Source organism: Ceratotherium simum, chromosome 19 (genome assembly GCF_057802395.1).
Source record: "Ceratotherium simum simum isolate JZ-2026a chromosome 19, ASM5780239v1, whole genome shotgun sequence".
Lineage (NCBI taxonomy): Eukaryota > Metazoa > Chordata > Mammalia > Perissodactyla > Rhinocerotidae > Ceratotherium > Ceratotherium simum.
In genome coordinates, this window is record NC_141918.1 from 24291042 (window position 1) to 24307648 (window position 16607).

General features: G+C 34.8%; 1 protein-coding gene across 2 annotated transcripts in view; it reads right to left on the minus strand.

Moving 5' to 3' along the window:
• The window catches only part of ASCC3 (activating signal cointegrator 1 complex subunit 3), a 344123-nt gene that overhangs the window by 308373 nt on the left and 19143 nt on the right, over positions 1–16607 (minus strand). For both annotated transcript variants that reach the window (XM_004422154.3, XM_087443924.1), the window contains exons 2-3: positions 13285–13415; positions 10937–11087 (exon numbers count right to left, since the gene is read on the minus strand). In XM_004422154.3, coding sequence (XP_004422211.2) covers positions 10937–11087; positions 13285–13374 — 241 coding nt within the window. In that variant the 5' untranslated portion in view covers positions 13375–13415. The remainder of the gene's footprint in view (positions 1–10936; positions 11088–13284; positions 13416–16607) is intronic.

The following is a 16607-nucleotide window of genomic DNA, read 5'->3' on the forward strand; positions in this document are numbered from 1 at the left end:
CAAATATGTAGAATACTTGTACCAGCAACTTTCCTAGGTCAGCATTACACATACAAAAGTACAAAAATGATTCAACTTAAACATACACTATCCTATACCCCCCTCACTTTTTCCCTCTACATATTCACCTCCAGTGCTTGTTAGTGTACTTTTTAAACAAGTACAGCATCTAATACTGTCACATGAATCTTAAAAGTATTTTCCTCATTTTACTGAGAAACTCAGATATAGAGAGGTTAAATAACTTACTAAGACTACAAGAGCCAGGATCTTCTTTTTTCTCTCTTTTTGCATTACACCATCTTTCAAATAATCACCAAATTATCAAACTTATGATGTAATAGAGAGAAGCATTTACCATATGGCTTTTTGGAGAATAAACTGAACAATTTATGTGATATAAATTAAAAATTGCCTAAGTAATGTTAGTTAATAAAATGAGCTTCATTTATTTTAGAGTATAACTGTGCATCAAAGCACCTCCAGCAAAACCTTGCATTAAGTAGGCAGAGTATTCAAGAAATGTTAAATATAGTAATTTGAAAGAGTTGCTTAAATGTTAAGATTATTCCTACACTTATACAGAAATTATTACCTTCAGGCTGAGCAAATAATAAAAGACAGCAAACAGAGAAACATATTTGGTAGAGAAAAAGAGTAGTAGTTCAAGGGATTAAAGAGTCCAAGGCACTTCCCCATGTTTTGAAGTCAGCCATTTAATTTCATGTATATTCATTACAAAACGTGAATACTCATCTTACACTGTAGACTTTAAGCCAGCATTCAGCCACGTATTACCATTTCTAGTACTACAAAATCCTGCATTAAATTATAACTTAACTTCCCAAGCAACCAAATAGCTAACATAAAAGTTTCAATTAGATTTTATACAAAAGCTTCCAATAATAAAAACACTATTTTGAGCAACACTAAGGTAATAAACTGTGTCTCTGAACAAATCACATTGCTCATGAGATTTAATTAGCATTTTTTATTTTTTTTAATGCCCAAGGAAAAACATCAAAAAAAAAAAAAAAAAAGGATGATTTGAAGTACAGTCATGTGTTGCTTAACAACAGGCATACATTCTGAGAAACACATGGTTGGGCGATTTCATCATTGGGCAAACATCATAGAGTGTACTTACACAAACCTAGATGGTACAGCCTACTATACACCCAGGCTTTATGTTACGAATCTTACGGGACCACCATCGTATACGCCGTCTGTCGACCGAAACATCGTTACGTAGTGCATGACTGTATACACTTCAGTGATGCATCTATTTATCAGATGCTTAGTACTTAGTTCTAATACTATAAAGAAAATTAACTGCAACCTTAAAAATGCCGCTACTAAGGAATGCAGCGTAAATTTTCTTATGCTTAAGGAGTCATAATAATTTGTAAATGGAGAATAATATACTGATAAACTAAAGCAAACTGAAGAGTTTATCCCACTAGGAAAATATTTCCATTGCCACTGCTACAATATCCATTCAATTTGTAGTTGGTTTGCCATATCCCCAAGTAATCTGAACTGCCTATTTACACAGCGAATACACTAGCAAAGCCATCTATGATTTTCATTAAGTTATTCTGTTCTTTTATTTTATAATTTCTCTTGTGAAATGGACATAAATATAACACATCTGACCCTGAAACATGCAAACAAAATCTAATTCTGTCCCCAAGTTTCCTTTTCCATGAATTTCTTCCTGACTTACTCAAGGAGAGTTCCTGCCCTTTTAGTACCACCATATCACTGGGCACATACATCTATCATAACATTTAACCACACAGACCAATTTGTTTACCAATGGCTACTGGTACATCTAGGTTATAATAAAATTATTTACTGACAGCCATTTACCAAGCTGTACTCTAGGCACTTTGTAGTACTGCTTCACATCACAACAACTACACAAGTAAGAATTACCATCACCATAGTATAGACGAAGAAACAGGTTTAGTTAATTAGCTACCCAACAGTAAATAACAGAACTAAATCTGTATGTACCACATATATTAACTGAAAACTTGAAATTATCCTAAGCTATAGGAAAATAATTTTATGAAACCTTAAAACTGAAAATGAAATAAAGAAATGAAAATGAAATATTGTTGCAAATATTCTAAACAAAATATTAGCTTACTGGATCCATCCATTTATCTAAAAATAAATTATAAGCAAGTAGAGTTTATTCCAGGAATGCAAAGATGGTATCAGAAAATCTAGCAACACAATCTACTCTAAAAAAAAATTAAAGGAGAAATGTCTAGTGCACAGATATGATGACTAGAGGTGGAGTAGACATGGTGAACAAAAAGGCAACAAACATGAAGAAAAGACCAAGCCATTAGCAGTCTAGACGGGCCCTAACATTATCAAGCTGCTGAATCCTACGGAGGGAATTTGTCAGGTAAAACAAATACACGCACTTGGTCTCTTTGTCACTGGAGTAGGTTTTGATATCTGAGCTGAATACATTGCTAATACATATTTTTATGAATGCATAAATACGTAATAAAAATATAAAAACAGGCATGAGAATGATAAATACCAATTTATTCATTATATTTATGATTTGGTTACCAGAGACTGAGCAGGGTGCATAAGGAGTTCTGACCATAGTGATAAGATTTTATTTCTTAAAAAAGAAAATCTGAATGAAGGATAGCCAAGTTAAGCTGTTGGTGAATATACAGGTATTTGTTTTATTATTTTTTTTATTTTTATCAGTATGAAATATTTCATGAAAATTGTTAATATAAAAAGCTATAATTTTTACTTTTTATTGAATATAACAAGAATATATACAGTATACATACAGCTCAAAGAATTATCACAAAATCAATACACCCGTGTAATTTGCGTATCTACTTCCAGAAACAGAACATCAGCTCCCCAGAGACTTCTCTCATATCCACGCCCAGTCATTACCCCCTTCCTCAAAAGTAACCACTTTCTTGACTTCTGAAACAGAGATTAGTCATGCCTAATTTTTAGTTTCATATAAATAGAATCACACTATCTGTTCTTTTGTGTTTGGCTTCTTTCAGTCAACATGTTTATCAGACTCACTTCCAATGTTACATGTAGCTGTAGTCTGTTATTGCTATAAGATAGTCTACATATCATAATTTATCTATGCCACTATTTAACAGTGAATTGGGTTGTTTCCACTTTAAGGCTATTACAAATAATGTTGCCATGAATGCAAGTGTCTTTTGTGTACATGTGCAGGCATTTTTACTGAACATTTATGTACATATTACTGAATAATATGTACCAAGATTTAAAATTTCACTTGTCCAACCACAGTAGATACTATCAAACAGTTATTCAAAGCAGTCCTACCAATTTAAACTCTACCAACAGTGGATGAGAATTCTTGTTTCACATTCTTGAGTCTGACCAACAATTGACATGTCAGTCTTTTTAATTTTAACCATTCTGTTAGGCACGTAGTGGCATATCCCTGATTGCTACTAAAGCTGGGCACCTTTTCATGTTTACTGGCCATTCAGTTATCTTCAGTGAAGTGCTTATTCAAGGCTCTTTCTCATGTTTATACAGGATTATCTGTCCTTTTTTTGATTTGTAGTAGCTCTTATTTAATGTAGATACAAGCTCTCTTTTTGGTTATATATATTGAAGCTATATTCTCCCACTCTATGACTTGCCTTTTTACTCTCAAAATAAAAAGTATCAGTTTTAATGTAGTCCAATTTACCAATCATTCCCTTTATGAGTGCTTTCTGTTTTGTTTAAAAAATTTTTCCATATACAAAGATCATGAAGATATTCTTCCATATTATATTTTAGAAGACTTATTGTTTTGAGCTTCATGTTTCATTTTATAAGCTGCTTAGAATTATCTGTATAGGTACATTTTTTTCCTATGTATATCCAGTTGATCAGCACCATATTCTGAAAAAACAGCCATGTTTCACTACCTGGGTCTTCATGATAAATCAAGTGTCCTAATATCCATGGGTGAGTTTTCAGACTCTAATCCATCCCACTGGTCTATTTGTCTATCCTTAGACCAACATCTCACTGTCTAAATTACTGATCTTTATAACAACATCTGGTAGAATAAGCTCTCCCTCTTTATTTTTCAAGGTTGACTTGGTTGCTCTTTGCCTTTGAATTTACAGATAACTTTCAGATTATTTTGTCCATTTCCACACACAAACACACATCCTCAAGGACAAATCTACTGAGATTTGGATTGGGATCGCATTGAATCTGTAGATCAATTTGGGTAAAAATGATATCTTTACAATAGTAAGTATTCCGATCTCTTGTATATTCCTCCATTTATTTAGATCTTCTTTAATTTCTCTCAATAATATTTTAGTTTTCCATAGGGAAATCTTGCTCATCTTTCATTAAATTTACGTCTAGGTATTTGATAATTTTTAATGCTTTGTAAATGGGACTTTTAAAATTTGCTCCTGCTAAGTAGAAATAAAATTGATTTTTATATTAACTTTGCTAAATTCATTTTCTAAAGATACAGTGATGTAAATAATGGCAGTTTTTTTCAATTTTTATACCCCTTCTTTCTTTTTCTTGCCTTATTAGTAAGGACCTTAAGTACAGTGCGAAACAGAAGTGGTGATAGGCATTTCTGTCTAATTCCCTATCTCAGAGAAGCTTTTTCAACATTGCATCATTAAATATGATCTTTGATCTAGGTTTTTTTAATACTCTTTATCAAATTAGAGAAGTTCCCTTCTATTTCTAGCTTGCTAAAAATTTTTATCTTAATTGGATTTTAAATATTCATAAAATGCTTTTTCTTCATCTACTGACTAATCATGTGATTTTTAAACCTTTATTACGTTATATGAATTACACTATTTTCCCCTATTTATTAACCCAATAATTAACATTTGTGCACTCATGGGCGCTTGCCTTCCCTCTCTCTCATACACACATCTCACATGTATTTTTTTTTACTGACCCTTTGACAGTACATTGCAGTCTTCATGACGCTTCCCTATAAACACACTGTACGCGTCTCCTGAGCTTTAGGATATACTCTCACATAGCCACGCCACCATTATCTCACTTCAGATTTAGTATTACCTAATGACACACAGCACATATTCACATTTCTACAACGGCCCCCAAAATATCTTCATAATTTTTTCTGATCCAGGATTCAATCAAAGATAGTACAATGCATATAATTATTACATGCCTCTAACCTCCTTTAATCTATAATAATACCCTCCCATCTTTTTAAAATGACATATGATATTTCACAGTAAAGCCATCAAGACATATAATCCTTGGGTGAAGGTTTTTAACTACAGACTCAATTTCTTTAACAGTCAAATATTCAGACTTTCTATTTCCTCTTTTGTCCATTTTAATCATTTTTGTCATCTCAGTCCTTTGAATCTGTCAAAAGCTCTGCGCATCTTCTCATCCTCCTCTTCTCATCCGGCCTCCTCTTCTAGAACAGACAGTCACCTCCAGGAAAAAGTGGCCCAAATGCCAGGATCACATTTTCTGGGTTTACTTCTGCTTCCAGATCTTGGCCCCATAATTCTTCATTGCTTTAGTGGTACTCTGATGCAGTCAAATTTTATATTTCACAGTTTTTCTAGTTTTTCTCAGCAAAGAGTTGTTCCAAATTACCTTGTCTGCCAATTTATAGGAAGTGGAACTCTGAACTTTTTTGGTACCTGCAGTTTTCAACGTATCTATTTTTCACTAATACTCCTGGAAAACCTCCTGCCACATCCAATACACAACAGATCTTTATTCTTCTAAAGGTCTACCATTACTTCCAGAGACAGAATTGCCAGATCCTGCTAATATCTTTTTAAACCTCCTTTTCTAGTCACTGCATTATAAGCTGCTTTCTACCCTTGGTTTTGATTCCTCACTTTTTCATAGTAAAATTTTATTTCCTTGAGAACTCCAAAGTATAATGGATTCCCAAATTCCCTAAACCACACTTTGTAAGTCACTCCTGTCCAACCTACCTTTTCATTCATACTTTTCTTAAAGATAAAGTTCATAAAGATAAAATGTATAAACAGTCAAAACCCAAATAAAGCAGGGGCTATAAATTAGAAAAGGCAAAACAAACAGGTCTCTGTGTGGCAAAATAATTTGAATAAACTGAACTGAAAAAAACTAGTTCACTTCTGGCTGAGTCCTGATTGGTACCCAGATCAGAGTAAAATCACTAGCTCATTCTGTTCTGGCCCTGGGAGATTCAGTCACAGAGCTGATTTGGGAACTGTCAGGTCTTTCCACCAACCTTCCCACCATTCTTGACCCCCATTCTTGACACTGTGAAAAATCTCATCAGCCTCCGGAAATGAACACTTAAAACTCTAAGTAACAGAGATACATGCCTAATACATGATGCATTTTACTGATTGCCACTCTCAATCTTGACCTCTTTATTTTCAAAAATGTTTTTACTTAGAGCACATAAAATGTACTGACAAAATTTCATTGCCAACAGAATTTAGGTTAATATGACTATGCTTATCCTTCAAAATCCATGGAGAAAATAACTATGTCTACAACGAGTATTTGGATAAACTAAGAGTAAGGGCCAGTAATACTGTTTTTAAATAATTTATATTATTTTCTCCCTAAAGCTAAGTTTTATTATTAAAATAATCTTGAGGGGAGAATAAAATTGTAAAAATGTATGGAAATATATTAAATGTAAATCTGAGAAGAAAAAAATACTTTAAAATAACAACAAAAACACTCTGCCACTTGTAAGACATTGTCAGCATCAGCAGTAGCAAAGACCACAGAAAACTTGTAGTTGGATTCTCAGTACTTCATTTATTTATTGAACATCCACTATATCCCTTGCATCATATTAGGCAGTGGGATACAAAGATGCTGTGATTCCTGGAATCCCTGTATCATCAAGGCATTCACAGCCCATCAGGGAGGGAACAGAAGTAAACAATTATCAAATGTTGAGAAGGTACTCTAAAAAAGTATGAAATAGATGACAGTCTAATGGAACAATGTCCACTAAGATTATAAAGGAATAACAGAGGACACGAATAAAGCCTAAGCCATTTCTTCGGAGATGAGAAAGCATTTCACCAGCTGAACACAATAGGGAAAGTTATTTTAACACATAAATGACAGAGAGAAAAAAATACCACTGTCAGGAAATTAAGATAGTAAACACTGCATATATTAGGAGTAAAGGTTTCATGTGACAGAATGGCAAGGAGATGAAAAGGCAAACTGTTTCAATTCATAAAGAAGCTTTTCTTATGTCCAATCCAAGGAATTTCGTCTAAAGAGTAAGCTGAGACTAAAAATGAGCTTTGCTTTTTACAAAGATCAGTCTAGGGACAGCAAAGAAGTTGAATAAGAAAGGAAGGCTGAGGCAATGGGCTACTGCAGTAGTTCAGACATGAGACAGTAAAAGCCTAAACTAGGGTGATGGCAAATACGTAGTGGGAGTGAGTTTAAGAACAGCTGAGGGGCTGGCCCGGTGGCACAGTGGTTAAGTTCACATGCTCCACTTCAGCGGCCTGGGGTTCACGGGTTTGGATCCTGGGCGTGGACCTACACCCCACTCACTAAGCCATGCTGTGAAGGCCCACACACAAAGTAGAGGAGGATTAGCACAGATGTTAGCTCAGTGACAATCTTCCTCAAGCAAAAAGAGGAAGATTGGCAAGAGGTGTTAGCTCAGGGCCAGTCTTCCTCACCAAAAAAAAAAGAATAGCTGAAAGGTAGACTTGACAGGACATGACCTCTGACTACAAGGAAAGGAAAGAACCCAGGATTTCCACCGGGTTTCTATTTCAGAATTTGAGTCTAGGCCTACCTTCACCTGGGAAGCACTAACCTTCATAGGCCCTGTTTCTTCACATACAAAATGAAGGGATTGGACAAGATGTCCTTGATGTCCCCTCTAGCTTAAAATACCTATTACTCTAGTCACAGTACAATGTACAATGTACTACTCTAGTCAGTAGTACTCTACTGACTAGTCGATATACATGATCTTAAACAAGTACCTCATACTATTATATTACACTCAACTGAAATGTGATTGCTCTTTTTTCTTTATTCTCTTGCTCTACCTTTTCAGTACAATTACACCAAAATTACCTGTGCTAAAAGAGCAATACAAGAGAAATCACGAAGACATTTTTCCCATGAGACTAATCTTTTCAAAGCTGCTAGTTTTAATTACATTTCCAGTATCAGCAGTATTTTCATCCAGAGAGTGGCTGACTACCGGCCAACTATTAGTTTCACTAAAGCTAACAGTTATTCAACTTGAAAGCAGCATTGAAAAGTAGGTATAACAGAGCAATTGCCTAAATCCAACCCTAAGATTTTATCTATCATGAAAATATTCTTTTGAGACATTACATCTCAAAATAATCAATCCATATACACATCAATAGATTAGTCCCTGAGTATGAATCAGATGTTTCAGCGATAGGCAAAACTCCTAGGATTACATATAATGACCGGTATTTAAAACAATGATTTTTGACTTGTCAGAGATATTCGGGGAAGTAGTCTAAAGGGTAATTTATTTTTTTAAAAATCTTAATTTCGGGGCCAGCCTGGTAGCGTAGTGGTTAAGTTCGTGCGCTCCGCTTCGGCAGCCCAGGGTTCCCAGGTTCAGATCCCGGGTGCGGACCTACACTCCGCTTATCAAACCATGCTGTGGCAGGCATCCCACATATAAAGTAGAGGAAGATGGACATGAGTGTTAGCCTAGGGCCAATCTTCCTCAGCAAAAACAGGAGGATTGACAATGGATGTTAGCTCAAGACTAATCTTCCTCAACAACAACAACAACAACAAACTTAACTTCCACATCATTTATATAAAGAAATAATTTAGTCACAGTACTGAATAAGTTCAGTATTTTATTACTGTTTTTGCTAAGTATTCTGAGGCATTTTTATAATGAAAGAATAAGGACACTCTCTACAGTTTTTTTTTTTTTTGGTGAGGAAGTTTGGCCCTGAGCTAACACCTGTTGCCAATCTTCCTCTTTTTGCTTGAGGAAGAGTGACCCTGAGCTAACATCTGTGCCCACCTTCCTCTGTATGTGGGATGCTGCCACAGCACGGCTTCATGAGTGGTGTAGGTCCGCACCTGGGATCCGAGCCTGTGAACCCAGGCCGCCAAAGTGGAACACACCGAACTTAACCACTACGCCACTGGGCCAGCCCCTCTACAGTTTTTGAAAAGTACTTTAGTCAGATCAGACCAGCCCCCTAACATCTTAGAAATAAAGACAGTGAAGCCCAGAAGGGTTAAGATCTTAGTCAAGGTGATCTACACTGGAGACACTACATTTTTGCTACTATTTTCCAAAGAATCTAACTGCCTCTACATTCTTAAAATATAAAGCGTGATTCGATGCCAAATGCTATCATAAATCTCATCAAAGTGCGCTTTATTTCCCCTAGGCTTAAGCAAACTCAACTCTTACTAAAGCCCTTGAACTTCAGAAGATCATCTAACTGCAGAAATGTATATCACATTTATTTTGTACTTTCACAACTTAATAAGGACATTCAATTTAATATTATACTATATTACAAAACAATGATAATTAAATGATAATCAAAGTCAAAATACTTGAAAAATAAATTTACATATTTGATGATCATAAATAAGAAGACTTCAAGTGTATGAGATATAAGAGAACACCCTCCAAAGTTGGTGTAGGGAAGAAACTGCCAACCAGCATATGGAAAAGTATAGCTCTACATCTTCCCTCTACCAAGAAATCACCTGAGAAAACGTTTTCATTTATTTATCAAGTGAATCTTCATTAAGACCCTAAAATATGCCAAGCACCGTTCTAAGCACTAGGGATGGAGTATTGAACAAGAAAAATAAGATCCTATTCTCATGAAACTTACATCCTAGTAGCAAAACACAAGCAATAAACAAACAAGCAAAATATCAGATAATGATGAATGTCATGGAGAAAATGTTATGAAGGGTTATAAGATAAAGATTGATTGGGTAACAACTTGAGATTTGATGGTCAGTGAAGGCTTCATTAAGGAAATAATTTTGTAGCTGAGTTCAGAATAACAAGAAAGGATCTACCCACTCTAAGATTAGACAGAAGAACATTCTCAGCATAGGGAACAGCATGTACAAAGACCCCAAAACAGAGACCAAGTTGGTGGATTTGAGGTAGTGAGAAAAGTCCACGTGTCTGAAGCACAGTTAGTGAGGGCAAGGATGACTTGAGGCCAGAGAGAAAGGTGGAAGCTAGATCACACAAATCCAAGTATGAGTTTCAACTTTTTGTACGTAGAAACCTGAATTTGGAAAATTTAGAACTACAGTAGTGTTAACTATGCTTTTTAGTTACCAAAGTCTAGAATGAGATGAATAATTTCAATGAACAAATTCAGATATTTTACTAAAGAGTCATTTGTTTTGTTTTGTTTTCAACCTTGTGAAAGTAACCTGTGTTAAGCACACAGTCTTACAATCTCTAATTATAATTTCCTTCAAATATAATCAATTGATGAGAACATTAGTGTGCGACAAGAATTGAAGCAAAGTTCAGGTTCACTGCTGCCCCTTACTACACGTTAGGTAGCATCTCTAAAAGATTGAGCTACATGGCTTTTAAGGTCCCTTCAAGCTACATTAAATTTTTAATTTACCCAATCCTTATTTCAATCAAGACTGGTTTTCAAACTCTAAATTCCTATAAATCCCTCATGTTTGACTGTATTATAATTACTAATTTACTTCTGCCTCCCTGACTCTATCCTAAGCTCCCTGATAGATAAAACTTTCATAATTAGGAATACTTGCCTGGGAATGCTAGCCTTTCACTACATAATACTTAAAGTTTAAAAGAAAACTATTTTTGAACCTTAGTGGTTCTTTAAAAAAAAAAAAAACAAAACTATACCTATTTGCTTTGCAGCCTGCAATATATCTTTTAAGTCTTCATTTACACTTTGCATTTCACTTGTCTCCAGGTTTTCATTCAAGAATTTTACTATCTTCTTCCATGTCAGGTCCAAACCTACAATTTGTTCATGAAGTTTAGACCGCTTCATCTGAAACAGATGCATAATACAGAGATATATTGGTTAAAGGTTTTCTCAAATCCATCACTTATTGCATCTATTTTACATTCCATTATACAACTTGGCACTACCCACAAGAATTCAAAATTATATCTATTCACATCCATATTTACAGCTCCCAGAAGGAGCTTTATTTAAATGTGATTTAAAAGAATCACATTTGTTTAAAAGTTACATTTAATGAAAGTTTCCTTTTTTTACAGTTTTAATCACATGAATACCATTATGAAATTATTTTCATATACCAAAGTAAAAAGCATAAAGTCCAACATCTAAATAATACAATTGGTAACATCCCATGTAGCTCTTTTACATTTTTCTGCTTGTTTTTAACATAGCTTAGACCATATCGTATATAAGACTTTTACGGCATACTTTTTGATGAAAGGCATTTAAAGAAAATTAGATTCCTACGATGGCTTCAAAATATTCAAATCAGCATTGCTTTTCTAAGTATGATCCTAGAAGAGGTTAGGCATCCAAGAGATTCTTATCTATACACACTCTTTTCTTAATCTTTTTTCTCATTCTCAAGAACTGACCACAGAAAGCAATAAAAATTTTCCTTCACATCACTGGCTTTGATCCACAGATTAAAGTTCATGAAGCCTTCTGACCAAATGAAAAAGGAGTGAGTCAGACAGAAAACTAATTTTACTCTTGGTTGTACTGACAATGTTGCATAATTCACTATTATTTCCCTGCCTCAGTTCTAATTTAAAATGGAGCTAATTAACCTGGGTTTAGGGGGAGGAAAATGGGCAAATATAGATAGGAAATAAGACTGGTCACAAGTTGAATTAAGTTACCACGATGGGTCATAGGTACATAAAGGTTCATCTTACTTTTCTCTCTGTTTTGTATATGTTGAATATTTCCCAAGATAAACAGTTGTACTAAAATTAGGCTCATTGTATCTACCACTTTCTTTCCTCAGGGAAAAAAAAAAAGTGTTTAAAAGCCTACAAGAACAAATGGAATGACATGGGATAAGCATGTAGTCCTTACTCACTTTTAAATTTCCTTTTTTTTTTTTTTAAAGATTTTATTTATTCATTTTTTTCCCCCCAAAGCCCCAGTAGATAGTTGTATGTTGTAGGTTCACATCCTTCTAGTTGCTGTACGCGGGACTCGGCCTCGGGTTGGACGGAGAAGTGGTGCCTCGGGGCGCGCCCGGGATCCGAACCCGGGCTGCCAGCATCAGAGCGCGCGCACTTAACCGCTAAGCCACGGAGCCGGCCCATCACTTTTAAATTTTAAAATCTTCAGTTGTATCTCTAATATAAAGTAACTTGTAAAGGGCCTTAGTTGAGGAGAGGTAATAATTCAAGTTTAAGATAGCAATATTAATTAATTGTATAGATATATCCTTATTTTAATTGCTGTGGAAAATGCAAAACAGCTCCCATTGTAAAGAAGGTTAACTGTTTCGTGTGTAGTACAATTCTCCATCATCTTTAAAGGAAAAATCTATCTAAAGACTGTTACAAATCTTTTCTTCCTAGTCAGTAAAGCTACTAATTGTAAAATTGCATAAGGACTTTAAGCAATAAAATTCCAACCTACTAGGAAACGATGTTAATATCCTACAATAGAATCAAATAAGGAGTCAGCAAAGTGACTGTTTTTTTTTAAAAAACAGCATAGGGCCAGTTCCTTCATATGCTATATTATATGGCTCATTCCTTCATACACACAGTTCATATACCTTCAAGCCTATAAAGTCCACAACCAATTATAAGGACCATACAGATGTCAATTATGAGACCAGCTACTGAATTTAAGAGATTAATATTCATATTTCCCACATTACGGTACAGACATTGTTTCTGTCCATTGGATAAGAATTTTACCAGAGACCTAAAAACTTACTCAAATGATCCAGAGGTAAATTACTGGATTAAATTACAAAAATAACTGTGGCAGGAACCTCAGCAACAGAAAAATTAACAAAGGATTCCATATTAGAATTCTGATTTTTCTCTTTGACAATACAGTTATAAGTGCTTAAGAAAAGTATTCCCATAGGAAACATCTGTAAACCCATACCCCTTCTTGGTATAACACCAAACAAGATAAAACTTACCATTTTAAGCACACAGAACTGAGAAAAAGAATGTCAAATATTGGTCCATATTTTATAACAGTTTTCATCTAAAAAATTTACCTTTAAGTCAGCCACTTCTTCATTATAATTATCTTGTTTGGTGACATTTGAAAAGGAGCGCAAGGCTCCAGTGAGACGAGGTAAAGCCATCTATTATTCGATCAGTGATCCGTACAACGAGAAATCTGAAACTGAAACAAAACAAGATGATATTTATCTGTTGGGAGGAGGTGGGAGAGGTAATCAAACTCAACAAATTGACCTATACAAGAGAAAAAAGAAACCAATTAGTTAAAAATCAATTGCTACCAAGGTTAAAAAGTTCTGACACATTTTCTATCCATCAAGTTTTTTTTATAAAGCATTGACTATGGTCGGAGAAAGGAAAGGAAAACAAACAAAAAAACACTTGTTTGTGGGTACTACTATAATATTCCTTCAAAATGAGTTCTACAGATTCCCAAGTACAGGCCTCAAATACTGTATCACCAGTGCCAATAATATTGAGAGAGATGAAAGCACTTGCCCATCCTTTCCCCAGTTTTGTTTTATGCTCACTGATTTCTCTCACACAACATTACCCCTTGCTTTCAGAGTCTCACTGGCTTCTTCTCTTAAAGTATAAGCATGTTTCCATCCAAATGCATTTGCATTAGCAGTTGCCTCTGCTTGGAATGCTCCTCCTAAAGTTCATGTAGCTGGCTCCTTGACACACAGGTCTTGACTTAAAAGATACCACCTGAGATGGGGCCTTTCTTGAACACTCAATCTAAGACAGGGCAGCTACCCAGTTACTGTCTATCAGAGTACAAAATCTCAATTCTCTTTATAGCACTACTTAATATTTGACATTCTCCTGCTTATTTACTTATGTATCTGTTGTCTCACCCCACAAAGAGTAAGCTTCATGACAAAAAGACCTTTATTTCACTGAACTCCCCTAGCAAATAGAACAGTACTGGAATATTTTTGGCACTCAATAATTGTTTGGTAAATAGTAAAAGAAAGAAAAATGGAGAAAAGGAGATAATGGTAACAGGCAGACTGAAGAACAGAAGAAAGAATTAAAGCAGCTGGGGAAGGGTAGAACTCCCAAAGAAAGAAAGAAGTCAGATAACCTGACCTAATCTCCTTGTTTACAGGCTGATAACTAAACAACTAACCCTCTGGCAAATAGACTAATAACATTTACTGTGAGGGGAGTCCTTATCTATGGAATACTCTTAGAGGGTTATCCTGGTTTAAGATTGCTTATTATAACAAAACTAAAATCTACAGGTTTATAAGGCATGTCCCCCTGGAGAACGTCATAGAAGCTATACAAGTCTCCAGCATAGTTCTTAAATAGGGATGGTTTTGTCCCCCATGGGACGTTTGGCAATATCTGGTGACCTTTTGAGTTGTCACAACTGGGGAAGGGGTACTACTGGCTTCTGGTGGGTAGAGGCCAGTGATGCTGCTAAACATCCTATAATGCACAGGACAGCCTCCCCCAACAAAGAATTATCTAGCCCAAAATGTCAATTGTACAGAGCTTATGAAATCTCATTCTAGAGTATAAAATAAGAGATGTTTTATAACCCAGACACTTCCCACAGTATGAAATGACCCATGAATCTCAAATAAGAGACCTCACTGATTATTTTGGGTCAAGGAGCATGTGTCCAACACGGGAAGGAAATGAGTAGGGGGGCCATATAGGATGTCTTGGACCACTCCCTGTTTCAGTTCTTCTTCTTGATTGCTTATATCCTTAAAGTTACTACAAAGTTTAATACTTGGAAAAATCTCTGACTCTTGTATTAGAAGAGTTAAATATGAGACAACGGTGTGAAATGTTTAACAAAATAAGACAGAATTTAAAAATAATGAAAAATAATAGAGTAAAAAATGACTAGACAAATTTGAAAATATAACTTCTAGAAATAAAAATGTATACTTTTTAAATTTAAAAGCAATCAATGGATGGATTAAAAAATAGCGTAGACACAGCTAAAGAGATAAGTGGTGACCTGGAAGAGAGAGCGATCTGAAAAAACAACCAAGTATGCTGTCACAAACAGTCAAAGTATAAATTAAGCAGGACAAAGAGAAACAAGTCCAAATATATAAAAACTCATAATAAATGTAAATAAACTAAACTTAACACTCAAAAGACTGACAGATTGAATTACTAAACAGCAATCAAGTAAACAGGAGAGCTGACACCTAAAACATAGGACAGAGAAAGGTTGCAAGTTAAAGGATGGACTAAGACCTTCCTGTAATAATAACCAAAAGTAGCTACTGGCTACATCAAAAATATCAGATCAGACAAAACAGACTCTAAAACAAAAGGTATTATTATGGATTTAAAAAAAAAAAAACTCTCTACATAATAATAAAAGATATAGCTCACTAAGAAGACACAAAAATTTTGAACTTGCATGATGCAATAGCCTCAAAATAAAGTAAAACAAATAGATTTCCAGAAGAAAGTGACAAGTCCAACATCAAAGTGAAAGTTCAATAACTGATCAATTATTGATAGGCCAAACCAACCAAAAAAAAAAAATCAGTGAAGGTACAGAGGACTTACACAGTAAATTCTTAAGTTTAATTTACTAAACATATACAGAAATCTCTACCTAATGATTAGAAAATACGTATTCTTCTCAAGTACATTTGTAACAATTTAAAATGGTCTATGTATACTAGGCCATAAAGCAAATCTCAACAAATTTCAAAGAATAAGTACCATATAGATCAGGGGTCAGCAAACTACTCTTGTACAAAGAGAGAGAATAAATATTTTAGGTTTGGTGGGCCACATGCAGTCTCTGTCACATATTCTTTGATTTTTTTTTTTTACATAACACTTTAAAAGTGGAAAAACCATTCCTGGGCTCAGGGCAACCAAATTAGTTTGCTGACCCCGATATAGGGCATATTTCCTGTGCAAAATAAAATTAGATTAGAAATCAGAAACAAAACAAAAAGTAAAACACATAGGTGATTGCATTGCCAATCAGTTAGGAAATGGTATAAGAATGACTGAGGAAAAAGCAGTTGGATTCTGTACAACACACTGAAAAACTTTAATCAGAAAAGTAAAATGATCCAATTTGCAAATAAATGTCCTAGCTAGCTGACTTTAAATTTCAACTACCCAGTGAGAATGAATTTAGGAAAGCATTTCTGGAAATGCTCTCAGGGAATTATATCTTGATTTTTCTAACACTGGATAACATACTTTCTGGAGTACTGGGAAGAAAAAATGAAAGCAGGAGTTAGTGGACAGCACAGAGCAGAGATTCTCAAACTTGAGTGCATCAAAGTCACCTGAAGGGCTTCTCAAACTGCTGAGCCCCACGACCCTACTATTCACCCCCAATTTTCTGATT